This window comes from Lytechinus pictus, chromosome 1 (assembly GCF_037042905.1).
Source record: "Lytechinus pictus isolate F3 Inbred chromosome 1, Lp3.0, whole genome shotgun sequence".
In the NCBI taxonomy this organism is placed as follows: domain Eukaryota; kingdom Metazoa; phylum Echinodermata; class Echinoidea; order Temnopleuroida; family Toxopneustidae; genus Lytechinus; species Lytechinus pictus.
In genome coordinates, this window is record NC_087245.1 from 34,869,466 (window position 1) to 34,890,111 (window position 20,646).

Consider the following 20,646-nt stretch of genomic DNA (forward strand, 5'->3'; position numbering starts at 1 on the left):
TTTTACCCAAATTAGTAGTTACCAAATATGTTGCAACACACCATCACAATCAAAACTATATAACATCATCACCCATAAGCATTGGAGAATGAGTATCATTACTCATGGAGCGTTGTGGCCCAGTGGATTAATGTCCGGACTTTGAAACAGGGTCGTGGGTTCAAATCCCAGCCATGGCGTAGTTTCCTTCAGCAAGAAATTTACCCACATTGTGCTGCACTCAACCCAGGTGAGGTGAATGGGTACCTGGCAGGAATTTATTCCTTGAAATGCCGAGCGCTGGAAAGGCTGCTTGAGCTACAGCCGGGGTAATAATATCCAAGTCCTTTAGAAGCACATAGAGACGTTATTCATGTGTTATGCGCTAAACAAGAACTGACTATTATTATTATTATTATTACAAACTGAAAGTGATCAAACTCATTTGTCGAAGTGGTAAATTAACAAAATCATACATGTTTACACCACTGAAATTAACGAACACCCAAAGACATTATTCATTCCTTTTCTTGGTGTATAAATATATATATACACACACTTTATTAACAATACATGTATATCAATTTTTTTACACTGAATTGTACAAAACCTAAATCTTGTTTATTATATTTAACAATCATTTATACAAAGTGTGTATATCTTATTGCTATACAGTAGTAAGCAGGTTACAAGAAACCATGTCAATTCAAATATTTTCACAATCAATCATTCATGACTTTCAGTTCACTTTCAAAAATCATTTTTGGAGTCAAATTCATTGCCTAAGCAGATTTTGTTGTGGGAAATGTATGTTTTGAAATGCTCCTTTGGATTTCTGTGTATTATAGAAGATACTTTGAGCAAAAGAACATAATTCGCTATAAGAAAATAAGTAAACCATAAAATGAACTTGCAGTTAAGTCAATACTATCTCGACAGTCTGAAAACCAGGAAATTGACTTTAGTCTACTGAAAGGGGATTTTAATTCGCACACATTTTAAAACACATCATCAAATTTACTTTTTTACTTACATTCATTACTGTAACCAACAATAGAGTTCAGAAAAGCATGTTTCTACCAGAAGATAATTAAAACATAAATATTCCTCATAATATGATATTGGGTTAAAAAGGAGAGTTAGTGTGTAATCGGAATCATTTCCAATTTGAGGATTACCACAAAATGTAAATTGACACAACTGGAATATTCATCATGTTTCAACAAATAACAACCAATTTTAATGACAGCTTCTCTCTGTTCTCCCACCTTTCATTATTTTTGTCTAACCAAGAAGTTTTTATGACTGAAGTCCATCTCATTATAAACCTCCTTGGTCAAACACCAAATGGGCACAGAAAAATGAACATCAGATCCAGGGGATAACTGGACCAAATGGCACTTCAATTAAACTAATAGATCAAATGACAATAAATAAAGTGGAGATTAATAAGACCAAATGATAGTAGTGCTGAACACAAATTATACCATGTAAGTTTTATAACAGTTGATGGGGAAGCTCATTCTTGGATATCAGCTTGTTTTTAATATAAGCATTAAAAAAAAGAAACATACAGATGAAAGTTTTGGAAAAAAGAAAGAAAAGAATAACAAAAATAAGGACTTTTCAAGTTTTTAAAAAGTTGCCTCAGTATGTGATATTGATCTCATACAAGTGGTGCGAGCGCCTCTGGCATTCCTGGCTGCATTACGCAATTCAATATAGCACAAGTGCTGACTTTGAAAACGACTATAGAATAATCATTCAGAAAAAAACTCCATTCATATGATGATAAAATACTGTGTTCATTGACCCTAAACGACCTTTGACCTTGGTCATGTGACCAGTAAGTCACAAAGGATATTCAGTGATACTTGATTACAGAGGAGCAACGCCTTCAGTCTCTCTCTCTGCTATCCTGGGCCCCTTCTTACAAAGAGTTAAGATTGATCCAATCAATCGTAACTCTATGGAAATCCATTAGTGTCATAATTTTTTCTACAGGTAATTTGTAATATGTCCTATGTAAACAAAGGAGAACACACCAATTTGTCAAGAAATCAATGAATTTATGGATATACATCCATATCTAATTTTTTTTTCAAACAAACATGCATTTTAGATGTTGACTTTGCTGGTTTCCATCCATAGTTGCGATTGATTGGATCAATCGCAACTCTTTGTAAGACTGGGCCAAGGAGTCCTAGTGAGAGCTAAATAAAAAAGAGTTGTCATTAATAGTAAATACTTCAACTTTTATATCAGTTATAAACAAACTACAAAATAAACAAGAATAAGAAGTTATAAATTGCACTTAATAGTTCCTAGAATATATATATATATATATGTTTATTTGATGTTTATGAATATTATCAATACAAGATAACAATTGCTGAATGTGCTTTCCAAAGTATAAATTTCACCAGGGTCATTCAACTGAAAACTACATAACTTTATTGAATATTCCAAATCTACAATAATTCCTTGAAGATCAAATACTGATTTTAAAGGTCTTTGAGTACATTTCATGTTCCAATTGTTTGTTGAACATTAAATCCCAAATAAAAAATTCTGAAAGATTTCACAGGACCTCAAGAGAAAGAGAGAAAAAAGAATTATTAAAAACTATCCAATTTATATTCCAAACAAAATAAATAAAACTGAGTGTACATGTTTGTGACAACCCCACAAAGGGTGACATGTAGCATTAATAATAAAATTGGCAAATTGGCATCTATCTAGAAATATTCTATTCCAAGGCGCACAAGAAAAAGAAATGAGAGAGTTTGGATGAGTGTCAAAGTGCCAAAAACTAATGAGACTTCAGTTTAGATTTGAAGGTTTCCAGTGATGATGTAATTCATAAATTCAACGGCAAATTATTTCAGAGATTAGGTGCTGGGGCAGAAAAGCTTGTGCACCATATGCTACATGTGTTTTGGCAGTCTTAAAGGACAAGTCCACCCCAATTCATTTGAATAAAAAGAGAAAAATCCAACAAGCGGTAAACTGAAAATTTCATCAAGATCGGATGTAAATTAAGAAAGTTATGACATTTTAAAGTTTCGCTTAATTTCACAAAACAGTTATATGCACATGTCCTGGTTGGTATGCAAATGAGGAGACTGATGACATCATCCACTCACTATTTCTTTTGTATTTTATTATATGAAATATGAAAAATTCTAATTTTCTCCTCATTGTCAAGTGAAACAGTGATTAATTCCTCCCTGAACATGTGAAATTAGCATTGTTTAATATTATATGATTCAGTCAAGTCAGTCCCAATGGTCAAATCTATAAAAAATGAAATATTGTATAATTCAAACAATAAAAAACAAAAGAAATAGTGAGTGATGGACATCATCGACTGACTCATTTGCATGTCACTGAGTTGTGCATATCACTGTTTTTTGAAAAACAAGTGAAACTTTAAAATGTCATAACTTCTTATTTTTCATCCGATTTTGATGAAATTTTCAGTGTTATGCTAGTTTGATTTTTTTCTATTTATTCAAATCAACATTTTGCTGGGGTTGACTTGACCTTTAAGAAGATGCTGGTGCGATGATCTCAGGCTACGAGCTGGTGAATAGGGCATGACAAGGTCTTGTAAATATTTTGGTGCCATACCATTTGAATCTTTCCAAGTGAGAAGAAGTATTTTAAATTCTACACGCTTCCGGATTGGCAACCAATGAAACTTTTGGAGGATTGGAGGAATGTCTGATGTCAGTGATATTAATCCTGAAAGGCCACTTAGTTTTGTTACAGAATATATTACAACAAAATGAAATTACTTCACTTCATCAAACTTCCTTTTTCATGTGTCAACAATTACCGTACTTCAAGAAATGCAATAATAATAATATGGCAATTTCATTGATATACAATTCATATTTCATGAAGCAAATATGTGATAACACAACAGAAACAAAGAGGATAATATATAACTAAGTAAATAGAGCAATGAAATAGATACTATATCAGAAAAAATAAGTTTAATATATTCAAGATTGGAAAGGTTTAACTTTTATATTCATCTTCACCCTTTAAAAGCTACTTTAAAAGTTAAAAATGTTAGATATTTAGGTACATGAATCTATACTGATAATCATTTTCAATTTAATTGAATAATGAAACTCTGTTACGAAAGTAATGATCTTACAAATTACATCAGGGATTACATTCTTGGAACTATTTGACACTTCATACAAGAGAATACATGAGAAAAGACTGAATTTATGCCATCATTATTTCCCTTATTGGAATACAGCCCATGCAATGTATACCACATTTTTACAAAATGAGGTAAAATTTGAATTTGAAACTCCTAAACTCCCTCAGTTTCTACTTGATTTGGACAAATTTTAGATTTTACTCTATTTGTTCAACTAATCTAATATTTTTGGTGGACTTGTCCACAAAACATTTCCCATTTGAATAATTTTACTCTCGAGTGAGTACTGTCCATTTAAAAGCTCGCAGATATCGGTTTGTGCAGAAATGCTCATATTCACACTGTCAAGGAGAAGAGACAAATACAAACTGATCATGAGGAACATTTCTCATACATTTCTCTTGCATTTTTAGCCAACTGAAATAAAACAGATATATTTAAACATTTTCTAACAACTTTGACACCAAAATTAGCATTTCAATCCTTCGGACGCACAGCCTTTACCTTTTTGTACCAGCTGGATCCGAGGACATAACTGAATGTAAACAAAAGTTTATTTCAGACATCTCCAGCATTATGCCCATCCGCCAGGTGTACAAGAATGAGGACTGATGTACGGTACACATAAATCATAACGTCCTTTTGTCATGTTGCTAACCACATTGGCCCGAATTCACAAAGGTGGTTTTTAAAACCCATGGTTGAGTCCATGGTTTATGCAGATTTCCTGTATAAATTACGCTTATTTTACCACGTATATTAAAAAATGTCCAATGCTGATGTGAGCTTTTGTCACAGTGCGCCAAATTGATGCCTGTTGCCGTGGTTATCCACGCGATTTTATTCATGAGTCCACTGTTTTTATTCATGAGTCCACTCTTCAAACAGTGGACTCATGAATAAAATAGCGTATCTAACCATGGTAACAGGCGTCAATTTGGCGCACTGTGACAAAAGCGCGCATCAGCATAGGACATTTTTTATACACGCGCCAAACTAAGCGTAATTTATACAGGAAATCTGCATAGACCATGGATTTAACAGTGGGTTTTCAAAACCACCTTTGTGAATTTGGGCCAAAATATTTGAGCAATTGTTTTTGTACGACACAAATTCTTCAAGCAATTAGGAACCCAAGAATTATTACACAATTACACAGAAATAATTTGTAATCTGTAGAACTATAGGGGTTAAGGAAAGATCAGCATTATCTCTGCGGTTAACTACCAAATCATACAAGTAAATTGGACAATTGCAATAAAAGCGTCATAGCAGTTATAACATGAGAAGAGTTTTGTTTTTACTAAGTGATCTAGGTAATATTGACATATAACCAAAGTATGAGAGAAAGAGAAAACATGCAGAAAACCATTGTCATTTCTTTCTAAAAAAAAAAAAATCAGGAAAGAGTTTAATGAACAGATGGTCATTTGTTCTAAGCCAATTAGATACAACCATTTCAGTAGCTTATAAACAAATGTTAGTGAAAAGAAGTAAACAAAAGTCAGTGAAAAGAAGTAACTTTTTCACGAAATGCTCTCCAGTTTAACAGGCCAAGACTCTATATTGCTGATCACCCAGAGACTGATCAATGACTCTTCACAAGTCTATTAATCTCTCAACATTTCTATGGAATACTAATCTGATGGCTATTATATTGAGAGGATTGTGTCGGCTACAGGATTTTAATAGTTCATGATTTCCACAAGTCAAACCTATCCTTCCGCTTCGTTCCAAGATGTCTACTGGCTTTTAAGATTTCCAAAGGATCTCTAACATGACGTCTTTCGCATCTTCAGAGCCACATAGAATGATGGCTACACCATCAGTTTGTCCTATTTTTTTTCTTCCAGGAAGCGACTGTTTTCACGATTTCGCTTCCACGAGTCCATTTGACTGGGGGTTGTCAAGTGAGTCACTGGTAAGGGCTGCATAGTCTGCCCCTCTCTCCACTCCCTGGGCCTTCTCCCGGATGGCAAACACTTCCTCGATGGCATTCTTGAAGCAAAGAAAGTTGTAGTCGATAAGACCTGGGGGGAAAATAGGCATGAAATCTGTTTGAAAATTGGCTGTCTCTCTTTTCAATTAGCTGGTCAATAGTGTCAAACATGGTGGTCCTCTCATCTCAGAGAATTTGGGATTTTTTTCTGTATGCTCTGTATCATGCTAAAGGAATTTGAGTCACTAAGCCACCAATTTCTGACATACAAACATTTTAAAATGAAGTGACTCTACATTTTCCACATAAAACATTGACACATTTTCCTCATTTAAAGAAACTGATTCCACAGAGAAGCATCTTCTAGCCATGGGACAGTAGAATGATTTATCATAACTTATCACAAATATGATTAACAAAATGACATAACAGTGTAAAGCTTGGAATCTTCTCTTTGATCTGATGGTAATATGATGTCTACTTCATGCATGACTGGTGAGTTAACCCTTTGAATATTGTCACTACCAGGCCCTCCCTTAAGATCTCAGCTGCGGATTGTGCGATCGTGACGAAAATTTGCACAATGGAAGAGAATCACATAATAATAACAATAGGCATTTGTATAGCACCATCTATCTAGAAACAATCTATTCTGAGGCGCATTGTTATTACCCCGGCTTTAGCTCGAGCTACCTTTCAGTGCTTGTGCATTCAAGGAATTAATCCTGCCAGGTACCCATTCACCTCACCTACAGTCTCGCTCTGTTATGCAGGCGAGACCAAAATTGCAGTACAAAAATAAATATCTTATGTATTATATTTTACATTTTTTTTAATACAATTTTTTTTGGGGGGAGGGCCCTAATCATAATCGGTTCTATAAAGGCAATAAATAATGTCCTTTATTTTTCATTTATTTTCCTTGTTTCTCTTTTCCTTTTTTCTTTTTTATACTGTAACTTTGATATTCAGTACTACCATTTCACATTCTTTTTTTTTCTTCATTCTACAAAGAAATAATTTATATTCTTTGAAAAATAAAGTTAAAGAATGAAGTATCATTCTTAAAATACCAAAAGTAGTAATTTATCTTCTGATCTTTCAATGATTATTTCGGTGGAATTGGCTACCCCAAAATGTTAATAACTTTGTTCTCCAATGTTTTTTAACATCCCGGTTTTGGAGGTGAGGTTTATTTCCGGAAAATATGGTATATCCAGCTTGCCTTGAAAGTGACAGTTTGGCCATGACCTTAACCAACAAGGATTATTTGCTTGAATACTATCATTCTCCCAGATATCTGACACTGGACCTACCTTGCCTGTCAAAGTTATCCTCTCTAAGTAAACACACCAGGGCAAGAAATTTGTTGACTTCTTTCAGGTAAAGAACGGTAGAATTATTCAGCTTGATGATCGAACTAGACTCAGAATCATAGGCACTGCCATCATCCTCTCTTTCTAAACTGCTGCATAAAAATAAACACAATAGATTGGGTAAAAATCATACATGTGGTGTGTACATCAGAGCATAGGCGGAAATCTGTCCCCAAAGGAAGGGAGGACCAGGGGCTGGAAAATTTGACCAAAAAAAAAAGGCTTTCACCCAAACTGTCATTTAGTCCAAAATACATGTACTATTTCCACTGTGAATGATGTATTTTTCTCCATCATAAAAGACAAAAGTAGAAGGGGGACATTTGATATTGTGTCCCCCCTACTATTTTTGATAGGGGGGGACGCGTCCTGGGATTTCCGCCCATGCATCAGGGGAATGATAACATTTGTAAAACATTACTCTAAACCTCATATTTTACTTCTAAGAGATCTGGTATAACTATCATGACTTTTAGAATTATCACGTTATAATAATAAATGTTATTTTTAAAGTTGTTTCTTTCTTTTATTCCTTTAGGTAATTTCATATTAAAGTTATTGGGTCACTTCAATATAATAATAATAATGCATTCATAGAGCACTCAATATCAAGATCTCTATGCGCTTAACATTAAATTATTGAATTACAATTGAATTACAACTACTTTACATTCTACATTATTATTCTATCATTAGATATACATTATATGGTTGACATATCATTACAAGGTATAATACTATTAAATTGACCTACACTACATTATTAGACTACATCAATAACAGCAATGAAAACTACAACAGTGATAATAGATAGGTCTTGATAGATTTCTTGAAATCGTCTATTGGGGTTGCTACACGTAGTTGGGGATAAAATAGTTCAACCCCCCCAAAAAAAAAGAATGGGGGTGCGCTAATTCAATCCCCATTCTTGTAAGACGTTGATTTTTCTTTTGCAAATAAATTCACAAGACAATATTTTCTACTGCAATTTCATGACTGATCTCTTTGCCTCTCAAGCATATTTTGAGATTGATCAGGTATATGGTTCATGGGTTAATATATATAAACATATATATACATAAATATAACTGAGACAATAAGTGTGACTCATTCTTTTGTGAAACAGTCCCCAAATATGCTTACCCATAGATACATGAAACATCGATGACAACATCAATCATATCACAGCATAATTCATATGACTGCATGTCCACGGGGGAGCTATCGGTAGCGATGTAGATCTTACTTACAACATCAAAGAGAAAGGCCTTCTCAATGCCAGAATTCTGTTCAAAGAAACAGCAAAATAAATAAATATAAATTCGGCAATGACATCATAATCTCATAGCGCCCTCTATCAGAGGACATATGAATATGCGTAAAAGGGATTGTCAGAGATGCATCAGCATCTTTTTTTTTTTTTTTTTTACTTTCCATAACTTTAAGTCTTCCCTTTAAAAGAAAGCGAACTGACCAATACTAATTATATTGTCTCTCATTGACTATGTTATGAATGGCTCGTCTAAAATGTACCTTTGAGATCATTATTAGAATTACAGAGGATAAATTAGCCTAACAAGGCAAACGCCAAGCGTTGTCTCGCCTGCATATTGCAGTCATGAAGAGACTGCATGTCAAAACTACATGTATGCTATATGACTTAGATGGACCTCTGTTACGAGTTTGGCGATCCCACCTTGAAGCTATAGAAAGTTATTGTGTGTACAACACAGCAGTGCCAGTCATGGAAAGTTCATTGACCTTTGACCTTAATCAAATTCAACTCACATTCAAACTTGACCTGCACCTTCAAGAGATGGACCTCTTGTTTGAATTTGGCAATCCTACCTCGAAGATATAAAAAGTTATTATGTGTACAACAAAGCACAGTGCCAGTCATGGAAAGTTCATTGACCTTTGACCTTATTCAAATTCGACTCATATTCGAACTTGACTTGTACCTTCAAGAGATGGACGTCTGTTATGAATTTGGCGATCTCACCTCGAAGCTATAGAAAGTTATTGTGTGTACAACACAGCACAGTGCCAGTCATGGAAAGTTCATTGACCTTTGACCTTTGACCTTATTCACATTCGACTCATATTCAAACTTGACCTGTGCCTTCAGGAGATGGACCTCTGGTATGAATTTGGTGATCCCACCTCGAAGATATAGAAAGTTATTATGTGTACAACACAGCACAGTGCCAGTCATGGAAAGTTCATTGACCTTTGACCTTATTCAAATTCGACTCCTATTCGAACTTGACCTGTGCCTTCAGGAGATGGACCTCTGGTATGAATTTGGTGATCCCACCTCGAAGATATAGAAAGTTATTATGTGTACAACACAGCACAGTGCTAGTCATGGAAAGTTCATTGACCTTTGACCTTATTCCAATTTGACTCATATTCGAACTTGACCTGTGCCTTCAGGAGATGGACCTCTGTTATGAATTTGGTGATCCCTCCTCGAAGCTATAGAAAGTTATTGGGTGTACAAAGTTATTATGTGTACAACACAGCACAGTGCCAGTCATGGAAAGTTCATTGACCTTTGACCTTATTCCAATTTGACTCATATTCGAACTTGACCTGTGCCTTCAGGAGATGGACCTCTGGTATGAATTTGGTGATCCCACCTCGAAGCTATAGAAAGTTATTGGGTGTACAACACAACTGTTGACGACGCCGACGCCGGAAATAGTGATACCTATGTCTCGCTCCGCTACGCAGGCAAAACAAAAATTGTTCTTTTTATACAAATATGATGAAACTTTTTGAGAGACAAGGTACCTTTTGCAACTTGAAAAAAATATTGCAATATGCATGTGATGAGTAGCAAATTAGTGTGTTTGACTTAAGTTGGCCTACACTACTAAGTATGTTGCATTGTGGGTTATGCTCCTGGCAAGATAAGAGTAGTTGAGGACCTGAGTGCCGGTTTGTATGCCCTTTAATCACTTACTGAAATAAGAATGTTGAGCAGATTCTCCAGTGTAGGAAGCTGAGGAATGAGCTTCTGAACAACCTTGCTGAAAGCTTCAAAGATGGAGTGATCGTAGATGCTGGTCAGATAAAAGCTAAGAGATCAGGGGATAACAGTACATTCTCCATTAGTTTCATCAAATTTGTTGTATGTTTTTGGGATAGATCCAATTGCATAGAGTCTGATGACAGATATCAGAGCACTATTATGATATATTACAAAAGACCTCAGACTGTGCGATATGCTATGAATTGATGTAATCAGAAATTAAAACAGATCTACCATTAATACATTCAGATCCTTCATATGTTTGGTTCGAATTGAAATTTTCAAAAAGGCATTAAAAATCCATCTCTTTTGTAGTTTCATAGTTTTAGCATTATACATGAATAATATATAATTTATGAATAATTCATAATTTTATGAATTATTTATAATTTATTTTAAGTATTTTCATTGTAAGCGCTTTGGGTCTTATGGAAAAAGCGCCGTGTAAGTATTAAGTATTATTATTTCAATTATTATTGGCCTTTCATCAACATTTGTCATCTGACATTTTTCTTTGGTTTTTATTGGCTGAGAACAGGTGCGTAACTGTGCCAAGATTACACAGATACTATGGTACCATGAACCCCTTCAGTTCTCAAAGTAACTTATCAGGTTCTTATTTGGTGATATCACAGAAGTCATCAAAGTACCTAATCAGGTTCTTATTTTGGTGAGATCGCAGAAGTTGTGCAATACTTTGTCTCACTGCCAGAACATGCTTGCTCTCACACATCAACATCGCTTTGGACATTACGAGTATCAATTAAGAGTATTATATAAAATGACAATTTGCATATCCATCCAACAATCCTCTACATGTAGTTCTCGCAGGTAAACGTCATGACCTGCATGGCCTTTGACTTTGAAACCCCAAACTAATAAAGAACATCAATAATAATAATAATAATTAGACTTATATCGCGCCAAATCCCCTCTGTAGAGTGCTCAAGGTGCTTTTCAGGAAATTATAAAGGAAATTCAGGGACTCGGTTTTATAATTATAAGGGGAGCAATAAAAAGCTCTCCTAGAACTTTTAAGGAGAGCGGTAGAGGAGCACTTCAAAAAGCTCTTCTTCAACATACAAGGGGAGCTTTTTGCCCAATTAACAAAATGGATGGAGGAAATGTATGTACTATAAAATTACAATCAACAACCAAAGGAAGTATTTATAATTGTTTTACAATGTATTGTAATTAGATTGTGTGTTGTAAAACCTGTTTTAGTTAGGTTTTGACTTTGGCTAAAAGTTAAGTCACTGACAATTTTTTTTTTTTTTCGGGGGCTCCATTTTAATTTTTTTGTCAAATTTCGGGGGCTCTTTTTAAATGCTACTTTTTTGTATTTTGAGGAATACCTGTTCACTTATTAAGGAATTATTACTTTTTGTTTAATATTGTATGATTTTTAAAGTTATTTATCATGTTTAGAATCTTGGATGTGGGTGTGTGTGGATGGGTGGGTGTGTGTGAATGTGTGCGTGTGTGTGTGACTGTGAGTTGGACTTGGATATAAATGAATTCAATATCTAATTTCTACTCCATTTATTCCAGTACAATACCCTAGTCAGCCATGTACATGTAATAAAGGCCCACTTACCCTAACTTTTCCTGAAGTTCTTTGAAAACGCAGATCTCCATAAAAAATTAATTTCTCTATGGGGGAGTCTAAATTTGGTGAGAATGTATTCATTAAGAACTTAAATATACATGACAATGAAGAAATCATCAAACTTTATTGGCAGTTTTGAATAATATTCCTGAAATGTAAACTCTGTCTGAAACAGAAAATCACCATCATTGAGGCCTTTACTGAGCGAATTGTCCCCCAGAGCTCTGGCAGAGAGACAGAGCTCCAACTGGCTAGCTAGTAAAAGCGCCAATGCGTGAGCCTGCCGCCGTCCTTGTAAAAAAGATGGAGCTTTGTTTGATGATTTATTGTCTGATATAATACCTCATCCCCTAGAAAAAGAAAACAAATGATTTTTTTAGTTATAATTGATAAATTAGATAACTTATTTTGGAAGCTAATAAGCCGTTTTGAAAAGCAAAGCCGAATGACAACTCACCAATGCTAGGTTACTAGACTCTGGGATTTATTTCCTGTGTAATCCAAATTATTTTATCACAGAATTGTGATATCTGTAGGGGAAACATGTGCATTCGAAATGGCACACGGTGGTAGTCATAATGGACCCCTATACATGCAACTCTTTCCCGACCGTTGCGTTGATTTTTTTTTTCCATACCTGGTACCATGTGTATGGAAATACGTGGTACAGAAAAAATAACGCAACTTCGGAATTTGAAACTGCGCTACTCGCTACTTTTAAGGCTTATTCGTGATTTTGAGTGTGGATTTTGGATGGTTTTTAAATGGTAAGCGGAGCTCGAGCATATGGCACTAGTGGGCCGTTGAGTTGTTATCACTCGGCAATAATTTCGGGGGCGACATTCAGATTTTATGTCGCCCCCGAAAGCATGATTTTGAGGGCGACTTTAGGCATTTTCGCGCAGGTCAGCTGTCGCGAGGCGCGCTATTAATCGCGCTACCAAAAATGGATTAAGGCGCGCATGTAGCGCGCGATCGCTCTCGCGCGCCTTAAAATCGAGTCCCTGGAAATTAAGAAGAATTGAAGAGAAATGTTTTAAGGTATTGTTTGAAAGTTTCAGAGGTCAAGCACTGTTCAATGTTTTCAGGGAGGCTATTCCATAACTTGGAGGATGAGTGAACAAATGATCTTTCCCCTCAGGTTTTGGAAACTTAGGGGGTAACGAGAGAACTGGAAGAGGAGGAACGTAAGGATCTTGAAGGGGTATAACTTTTGATCAGTGGAATGACGTACTGGGGAGAAGAGCCATGGACACAGTGGAAAGTTAACAACAAAATCTTGAACATACTACGTTGTTTTACAGGGAGCCAATGTCAGGATCTTAAAATTGGAGTAATGTGAGTACGCCTGGTGGATAGAGAAACAATGCGAGCGGCAGCATTTTGAAGTTTCTGAACTTTGACTAACTGATTCTGGGGTAGATTGAACAAAAGGGAGTTACCAAAATCGAGACGGGACGAAATTAAAGCGTGAACCACTTTTGTCCCTACCTCATGCATATAGGAGCCAAGTGCGGAGTTGATCAGTCAAAGTACAACATAGTTATAGCAAGATAGAGGATGGTACAGTACTAACGGACAAACCCAGAACACAATACTTGCACATACCTAAGGTGAATACACTCAAGCCCAGCATCAGCCAGATCCTCGTTGGCTCTTCTATGGATGTCTCGTTGGGTCTCAATCTTGTGATCATCTGACAGGCCATCCACCTTGTGAATGAACACCTTGAACTTGATGTTTGGGTTGACTTTGTACGCTCTTGATACAGTCACGTGCAGCTTGGCGAGTGCGTCCATGTAATCATCCTAAGAAAGATTAAGGTCATGTGGTAAATCTTCAAAGAATTTTGATAAGCCATTTGACAAACTCAACAATTTTTTTTTTTAACTTCTTATTTTCTCAGCCCCGCAGGCACTGTCCTTAGCATGTTAACCCCATTTTTACATCCATGATCTGAGCAGGGTCATTTCCCTGATCTATCCACACTCATCAAATCATAAAATTGTATTGTTTGTTTAAGATTGATAGGGATATCAGCACACAAACCTGAAAGAAAATTTGGATGGATGAGTACTAAAAGCTGTGCAATGAAGGCAAACCACCAGTACACTTTGTGATATACTGTAAAACCAGTGGAAATTAACTATTTTATTCAAACAAGTACATTTACAGTGAAATAACTCTACCCTAGTAACTTAATAACAAAAACAAAAATCCCACTGGTTCCAATTTTTTCTGATTTATGATTTGAATTCCAGTTCATGGTGGCTTAGCCGTGAACCACAATAGCCTGGTGGTTGAGTCGCTGCCCGGAAAGCAGTAGATGGCAGGTTCGAATCCCACTGGTTCCAATTTTTTTCTGACTTATGATTTTCATTCAGATCAAGCATAGCGATCTTAAACAATTTTATAGGAGTAATGCCCAAAAATTTATTTTCAAATTATAATTTCCTCCTATTATAGCCTCTTTATTTACTAAAAATAAAAATGAAAATGTAATGCAATTGTTGGAATTAGGCATAAAACAGTCATGACCTGTTGTCTCCATCATTGTGCATTTCTTATTATCAAACTTGTAATGGACTGTCAAGCACCGATGTTGCCCTTCTAAACATGCTCATGGTTGCGATTTGATGAGCCTGGTTAGTAGATCATGGATATTTTCCCGGTCAGATCAGGGAATTCCCTGATCAGATTCTGGGTGATCAAAGGGGTTGATATGCTAAAGAGTGCAGAACACAGCAGCATGCAAACTTGGAATGGGCTGATCTGAATACAACCACTGTTGCACAATATATTGTGTATTTAAAACCATTGAAGTGAGACCAATGAATTTTTTTTTAGAAGTTAGAACATGAAGTTAGCTTCCTATTTCCACCCATTTAATCAAGAATAATTTTTAATTTTGCAATTTATTCAGCCATACATCAGAGTAACATTTTTGGGGGATGTGCTGTACATGTAGTTTGCTTCAAGTTTCTAAATATTTTTACTTACATGTAGATAGGTGAATAATATCACTGTAAAGTTGAAAACTTTAAACCTAATTAAAAATCTTAAGTAATGTGACAGAATTAACTGAATGGAACGTTTGCAAACCTAGCATAAGAAATAGGAACCTGACAAATTATGATATAGGCCTATTTTATAAAACATGCACCACCTATTAAACTATGACAATAGCTCTTGGCAATATATATATCTCATCGATTGCAAGTAACTTTGCGACCGATAGTAAGATTTATGAAACATGATCGAAGCCTGTTCCGTACCTGTGCATCAATGACGAAGACGAGTGCCTCACAGGTGCCAAAGATCATTTCAGAATCGAACGCTGGGTCAAAGAAGTCCATCTGGCCGGGAAAATCCCAAATTTGAAACTGGACAAATGAACTATTGTTGATGTCTATCCATAGGAGCAAAACAAAATTCAAAAACAAAGATTAATATGAAACCTGGTTTGACAAAGGTTTGACAAAGGGCCATCAGAAGGGTGAGAAATTGGCCTCTAACTTGGGAGCCTCCCACGAATTCCGGATGGTTGGCATCTCCGTGTATTATATTCAATTATGTAGGCAATTATATCATACTTCAAAGAATACAATGAAAGAGAGAAAAGTGTACTATTCATCAGCCCCTCTCCCTTAGCATCACATCCACATTGTTTGTGTATCACTGATTCTTAAACTAAAATGATATCATAGGACTTATTTTATTTCACTTCTCACTTTGACGAAATTCACAGTGATATACTTGTTTGATTTTTTCCTTCTCTAGCTATTGTGGGCGCATCGTGGTCTAGTGGTTTTCACTCTCGCCTTTCAAACAGAGGGTCATGAACCCATGACTCATGGGTTCGAATCCTAGCCATGGCATGATTTCCTTCAGCAAGAAATTTATCCACACTTTGCTGCTCTCGACCCAGGTGAGGTGAATGGGTACCCGACAGGATTAATTCCTTGAATGCACAAGCGCTGAAAGGCAGCTCAAGCTACTAAAGGCCAAGGTAATAATAATAACAATGCGCCTCGAAATAGATTATTCCTCGATAGATGGCGCTATACAAATGCCTATTATTATTATCATTATTATTAAAATCAACATATGTTTGTGGTGGACTTGGCCCCTGAAGGTTTAATATATATATGTATGCCATGGGGAGAAAGACAAAACATGAATGAGAAAAACACCCTTTATGTCTTACCATAAATGAGAAAAACCATCCTTTTTCAGCTTTTATATCTTACCATCTTTAACGATCTTATTTGTGCTCTCCAGGAATAATGTTTCATTTGGGGACATCTTGTGGAAAACTACTTTCTGTATCGATGACTTCCCACTCCTGTTTGAATCAAGAACAGAGAAAGACATAGGATTTTCTCTAGCAGAAATAAATCATATAACTTTAGTATTTCCTGCTTTAAAGGTCAAGTCCACCCCAAAACAGTTATATGCACAACTCAGTGATATGCAAATGAGAGAGTCAATGATGTCTATCACTCACTGTTTATTTTGTTTTTTACTGTTTGAATGATACAATATTTCAATTTTTACAGAATTGACAATAATGTAAAACTTGACTGAACCACATTAAATGTTAAACAATGTTGATTCCACATGTTCAGGAAACAAAAAAATACAATTTCACATGACAAGGGGATAAAATAAGAATATTTCACATATCATATCATAAAATACAAAAGAAATAGTGTGCGGGTGACGTCATCAGTCCCCTCATGTGCATATAACTGTTGTGAGAAATTTAGCAGAATTTTAAAATGGCATAACTTTCTTATTTTACAACCGACTTTGATTAATTTTTCAATATCATGGCTATGCTTTTTTGGATTTTTCTCTTTTTATTCAAATCAACTTTTTGTTGGGGTGGACTTGTCTTTTAAAGATCATTATAAGCAGTTGTAGTAAACAATGATGTCATAAGAAAGTCTGTAAAACTATGATTGCCACTACACAGTGAGTATAAAAAAATTTAACACTTAAAAATAATTCTGTAAAATTATGTATTTTGTAATATCCTGAAGTTGTTTCCACATTTAAACATTGGTAAAGATCTTTTCAAGCAAATGACGATAAAATTGTAAAAAAACCAAAAACATTCTGCTTGAGTGAGCACTGGTCACCTACTTTTGAAAAGTTTGTAAAAAAAGATTTGCGCAGAACTCGGAAATAGTTATATATATACGGTAAAGGTTAATCATAAAGAACACATGGATAATAGCTAGGAAGATTGATTTTAAGTTATCTTTTACCATTTTAACTTGTTTCCTTTCTCAAAACACTTCATAGAAAGGCGAGAGCCATTGCATCCCCCCCCCCCCCTGCCCACACACCGACACAATCCTGATGATATCGGCCTTACACAGAGCTGTGTTTCACATGAAATGGCTTAGGCTTGATTTTAATTCTGTTAATCATTGTCAGGCTTAGGGAAAGTGTAAAGAAACAAGTACTAAATTAAATATGAAATATAAACCCACTTTAAATGACAAAAAATAATTTCAAGACAGATTTCCAAACTGGTTTAAAAGACCACTTTACATCGCTTCCAACACCGCTTTGAGCATTCTCATTACACATTAAACTGGTTTCCACTGAACTAGTTTCAGAAAGTAGATTAGATTGGTGTCTATATTAATAAAGTTCTTACCTCCTGAGCCCCATGAGCAATATTCTTGGCCTAGCATCCGAGGATGGAACCTTTATCTCTCCATTCTGTCCTTCTTGAGAGTATTGAAATTCCTGTGGGAAAGAGCCAACGACACAGTAACGCTCATCACCTCCAAAACCTGATCCCTCTTCCAAAGACGACTGCATGGGGAAAATTTGAAAAAGTAGTAATTTATCAGTAAATCAAAGAGGCCTAACGTAAACTTTTACCACCAGGGAGACAACTACCTCAAGTGATGTTCGTGCAGGCTCCACTCCACTTCACTACCGCTACACCTACCCGAACATCAAGGTGGTGAACTCGTTCTGATACTCCGAGTGACAAAGGTGGGATTTAATGGGGGGAAAATATAAAATTCATGCAATAACACAATCTTTAAAAACAACAAAAACTAATATTCTTACTTTTCACAAAGGTTCACTTCTTCCATGTTTCTATCAGTCTCAAAATTGGTGATTTAGAGCCAGTAACATTTTCCTCACACATATTGATTGACTGCCAATTCCAAAACATCGCAAACACAAACTGCGCATGCGCAGAAATTGCAGCTCCATTCATGAGTAGGACTATACATTGAGATCGTTTCGCATTAGCATCAGGTCTCGATGTATTAATACATGTGAGGAAAATGCTACTGGCTCTAAATCACCAATTTTGAGACTGATAAATGATAAAAGCATGGAAAAGAAGCGAAACTTTGTGAAAAGTAAGAATATTAGTTTTTGTTTAATTAAAGATCGTGATGTTGCATGTATTTTATATTTCCCCCCATAAAATCCCACCTTTGTCACTCGGAGTATCAAAGCGAGTTCATCACCTCGATGTTCGGATAGGTGTAGCAAAGTGTACGTGTAGTGGTAGTGAAGTGGAGCCTACATAAACATCACTTGAGGTAGGAGACAGCACGACATTCACTTCAAGTTCAACCTCATAACAAGTGGAACGCTTCTATCTGGCAGTTTCGCCCGCATTACATGTTTCAATATACCTGCAGTGCTGACTTTAAAAACAACGAGATCTACTGTAAGTTTTTTACACTGAAAACAAGAGAACGTACATAGATTTATATCCAGTTCAGTTGTTGTGTGCCCATGGTGCCCGGACAGGTTGTGTGTCCGGCGATCGATCAATTTTAGAAAGTCATTTGAAAAAATTTACAAGCAAAGTTTCATCAATTCCTAGTAGTAGGCCTAGTACAAAATGTAGAAAATATTACAGAGAACAAAACAGAAGATGATTACAACTATTTAATTCATTTTTTAGTGTAATCAAAAGACAAAAAAGAATGCTTCAAAAATAGTGTCCGGACACCCGACCCCCTGCCCAGCTCAGTACAATCCGTTACTCGTTCGTGCAAAGAGTGAAACTGAAAGACCAGTTGAAGAAAACCGCTCCCTTACTTAGCTTAGGCCTTACCATTTTTAGAAACGATGCCTTAGCTTAGAAATTTAACTTTGAATCAGATAGGGACAATTCAACTCGACTCTCCTTGATCCTTCTTTTCGAATGTCCCGATTGCAATTTGTCACACCTGCACCAATTAAGCCCAAGTAGTACCGAAGTAAGTCAATCAAGCTCTGTCTGTCACTGCGCAAGGCCAGGGTACAGTACTAGTACAGCACAGTATACTGGTTCTGGAGACTGCTAGCGCATAGCTAGCTAGCAGAAGCATTTACCGAGTACAAGTCGGTATACAACTAGTCATGTGATAAAGGACGTGACCAGACCTAGCCTATAATCTAGGCAGAGGTTGCAGTTAATTGTCTTTGCTGTTATCCTGCACCTGCGAAGCAACCACAAATTCGTAGTCTTTGCCACATCATACATATCGCTTGCGTTCAGCATAAACGCTTGAAAAAAATATTCAAAAAATAAATAAAAAAACAAATAACAGCAAAGACAATAACTGCAACCCAGCCTACATTATAGGCTAGACCACTGGCGTACCTAGGATTTTCCAGAAGGGGGGCACATTTTTTGTAGGATATTTCGTCCGCCAAAAAGGTCTTCAACCACAAATAAAGGATTTCTTAGCACAAAAAAAAAATTACAAGCAAAAAAAAAAAGGTCTTCACGTTCTCGTCAGGGGGGGGGGGGGGGGGCAGGGATACGTCCCCTGCATGAGTTGTGACTCGTTAGGTGGGCTAGACCAGGCCCCCTAGAAATGGTTGATGGGGATGCTCCGGGCTGAAAATATTTATATCTAAATAAATAGAGTGAAATTCACAGAGCAAAATGCTGAAAATTTCATCAAAATCGGATAACAAATAACGAAGTTATTGAATTTTAAAGATTATCAATATTTCGTGAAAACAGTTATATGCACATCGTCATGAATATTTATTAGGTGGGCTGATGATGTCACATCCCCACCCAAAATTTAACATACTTTTATGACCACGAGCAGGATAGGAATCTATCTAAACAATTGATATGAGCGCGAAGCGCGAGCTGAAATTTTTTGGTATTCTGACCTAAAATGTTGACATTTTAAGCACGTTTGGTAATCATGAACAGAATGGCTATCTAACTAAACATTGCGAGCGCGAAGCGCGAGCTTAATATTTGATATATATTCCGACCCAAACCTTAAGATTCTAAAGCACTTTTTGTGACCATGAACGCGTTGGGTATCTATCTAAACACTTGATGCGAGCGCGAAGCGCGAGCCAAAAAAATGACATTCCGACCCAAAATCTCGGATTCTAAGCCATTTTTTAAACGATGAACAGGATGGTCATTTTTAAAGGATGTGTATTCTCTCAAATCAAAATACATATTCACATTCCATAAACAAGTTTTACAAATTATTTGAAACACGATTATAAATTATA

At 35.9% G+C, this 20,646-nt stretch overlaps 1 protein-coding gene across 4 annotated transcripts; it reads right to left on the bottom strand.

Moving 5' to 3' along the window:
• Positions 1-2,293: 2,293 nt before the first annotated feature.
• Positions 2,294-19,494, bottom strand: LOC129261599 (ras-related GTP-binding protein C-like). Of its 4 annotated transcripts, XM_064101230.1 has the most exons (11): positions 19,229-19,494; positions 17,792-17,952; positions 16,371-16,465; positions 15,396-15,529; positions 13,729-13,928; positions 10,443-10,557; positions 8,618-8,760; positions 7,415-7,566; positions 5,146-6,189; positions 3,526-4,945; positions 2,294-2,925 (listed from the first exon to the last, which is right to left on the bottom strand). In XM_064101230.1, the coding sequence occupies exons 1-9, from the start codon at positions 19,229-19,231 to the stop codon at positions 6,026-6,028; spliced, it is 1,167 nt and encodes a 388-aa protein (XP_063957300.1). In that variant the 5' UTR covers positions 19,232-19,494; the 3' UTR covers positions 2,294-2,925; positions 3,526-4,945; positions 5,146-6,025. The 4 variants fall into 4 exon arrangements, with proteins under 4 accessions (XP_063957300.1, XP_063957285.1, XP_054755637.1 ...); XM_064101215.1 differs by having other exon boundaries at positions 3,526-6,189; XM_054899662.2 differs by having other exon boundaries at positions 3,526-6,189; positions 7,415-7,563; positions 19,229-19,439.
• Positions 19,495-20,646: the final 1,152 nt, after the last annotated feature.

Coding starts and splice junctions, on each gene's coding strand:
- LOC129261599 (XM_064101230.1), bottom strand. Junction 15,530..16,370: donor AAATAAGATCGTTAAAGATG/GTAAGATATAAA, acceptor TCCTATGGATAG/ACATCAACAATAGTTCATTT. Junction 6,190..7,414: donor GGATAACTTTGACAGGCAAG/GTAGGTCCAGTG, acceptor TTTTCCCCCCAG/GTCTTATCGACTACAACTTT.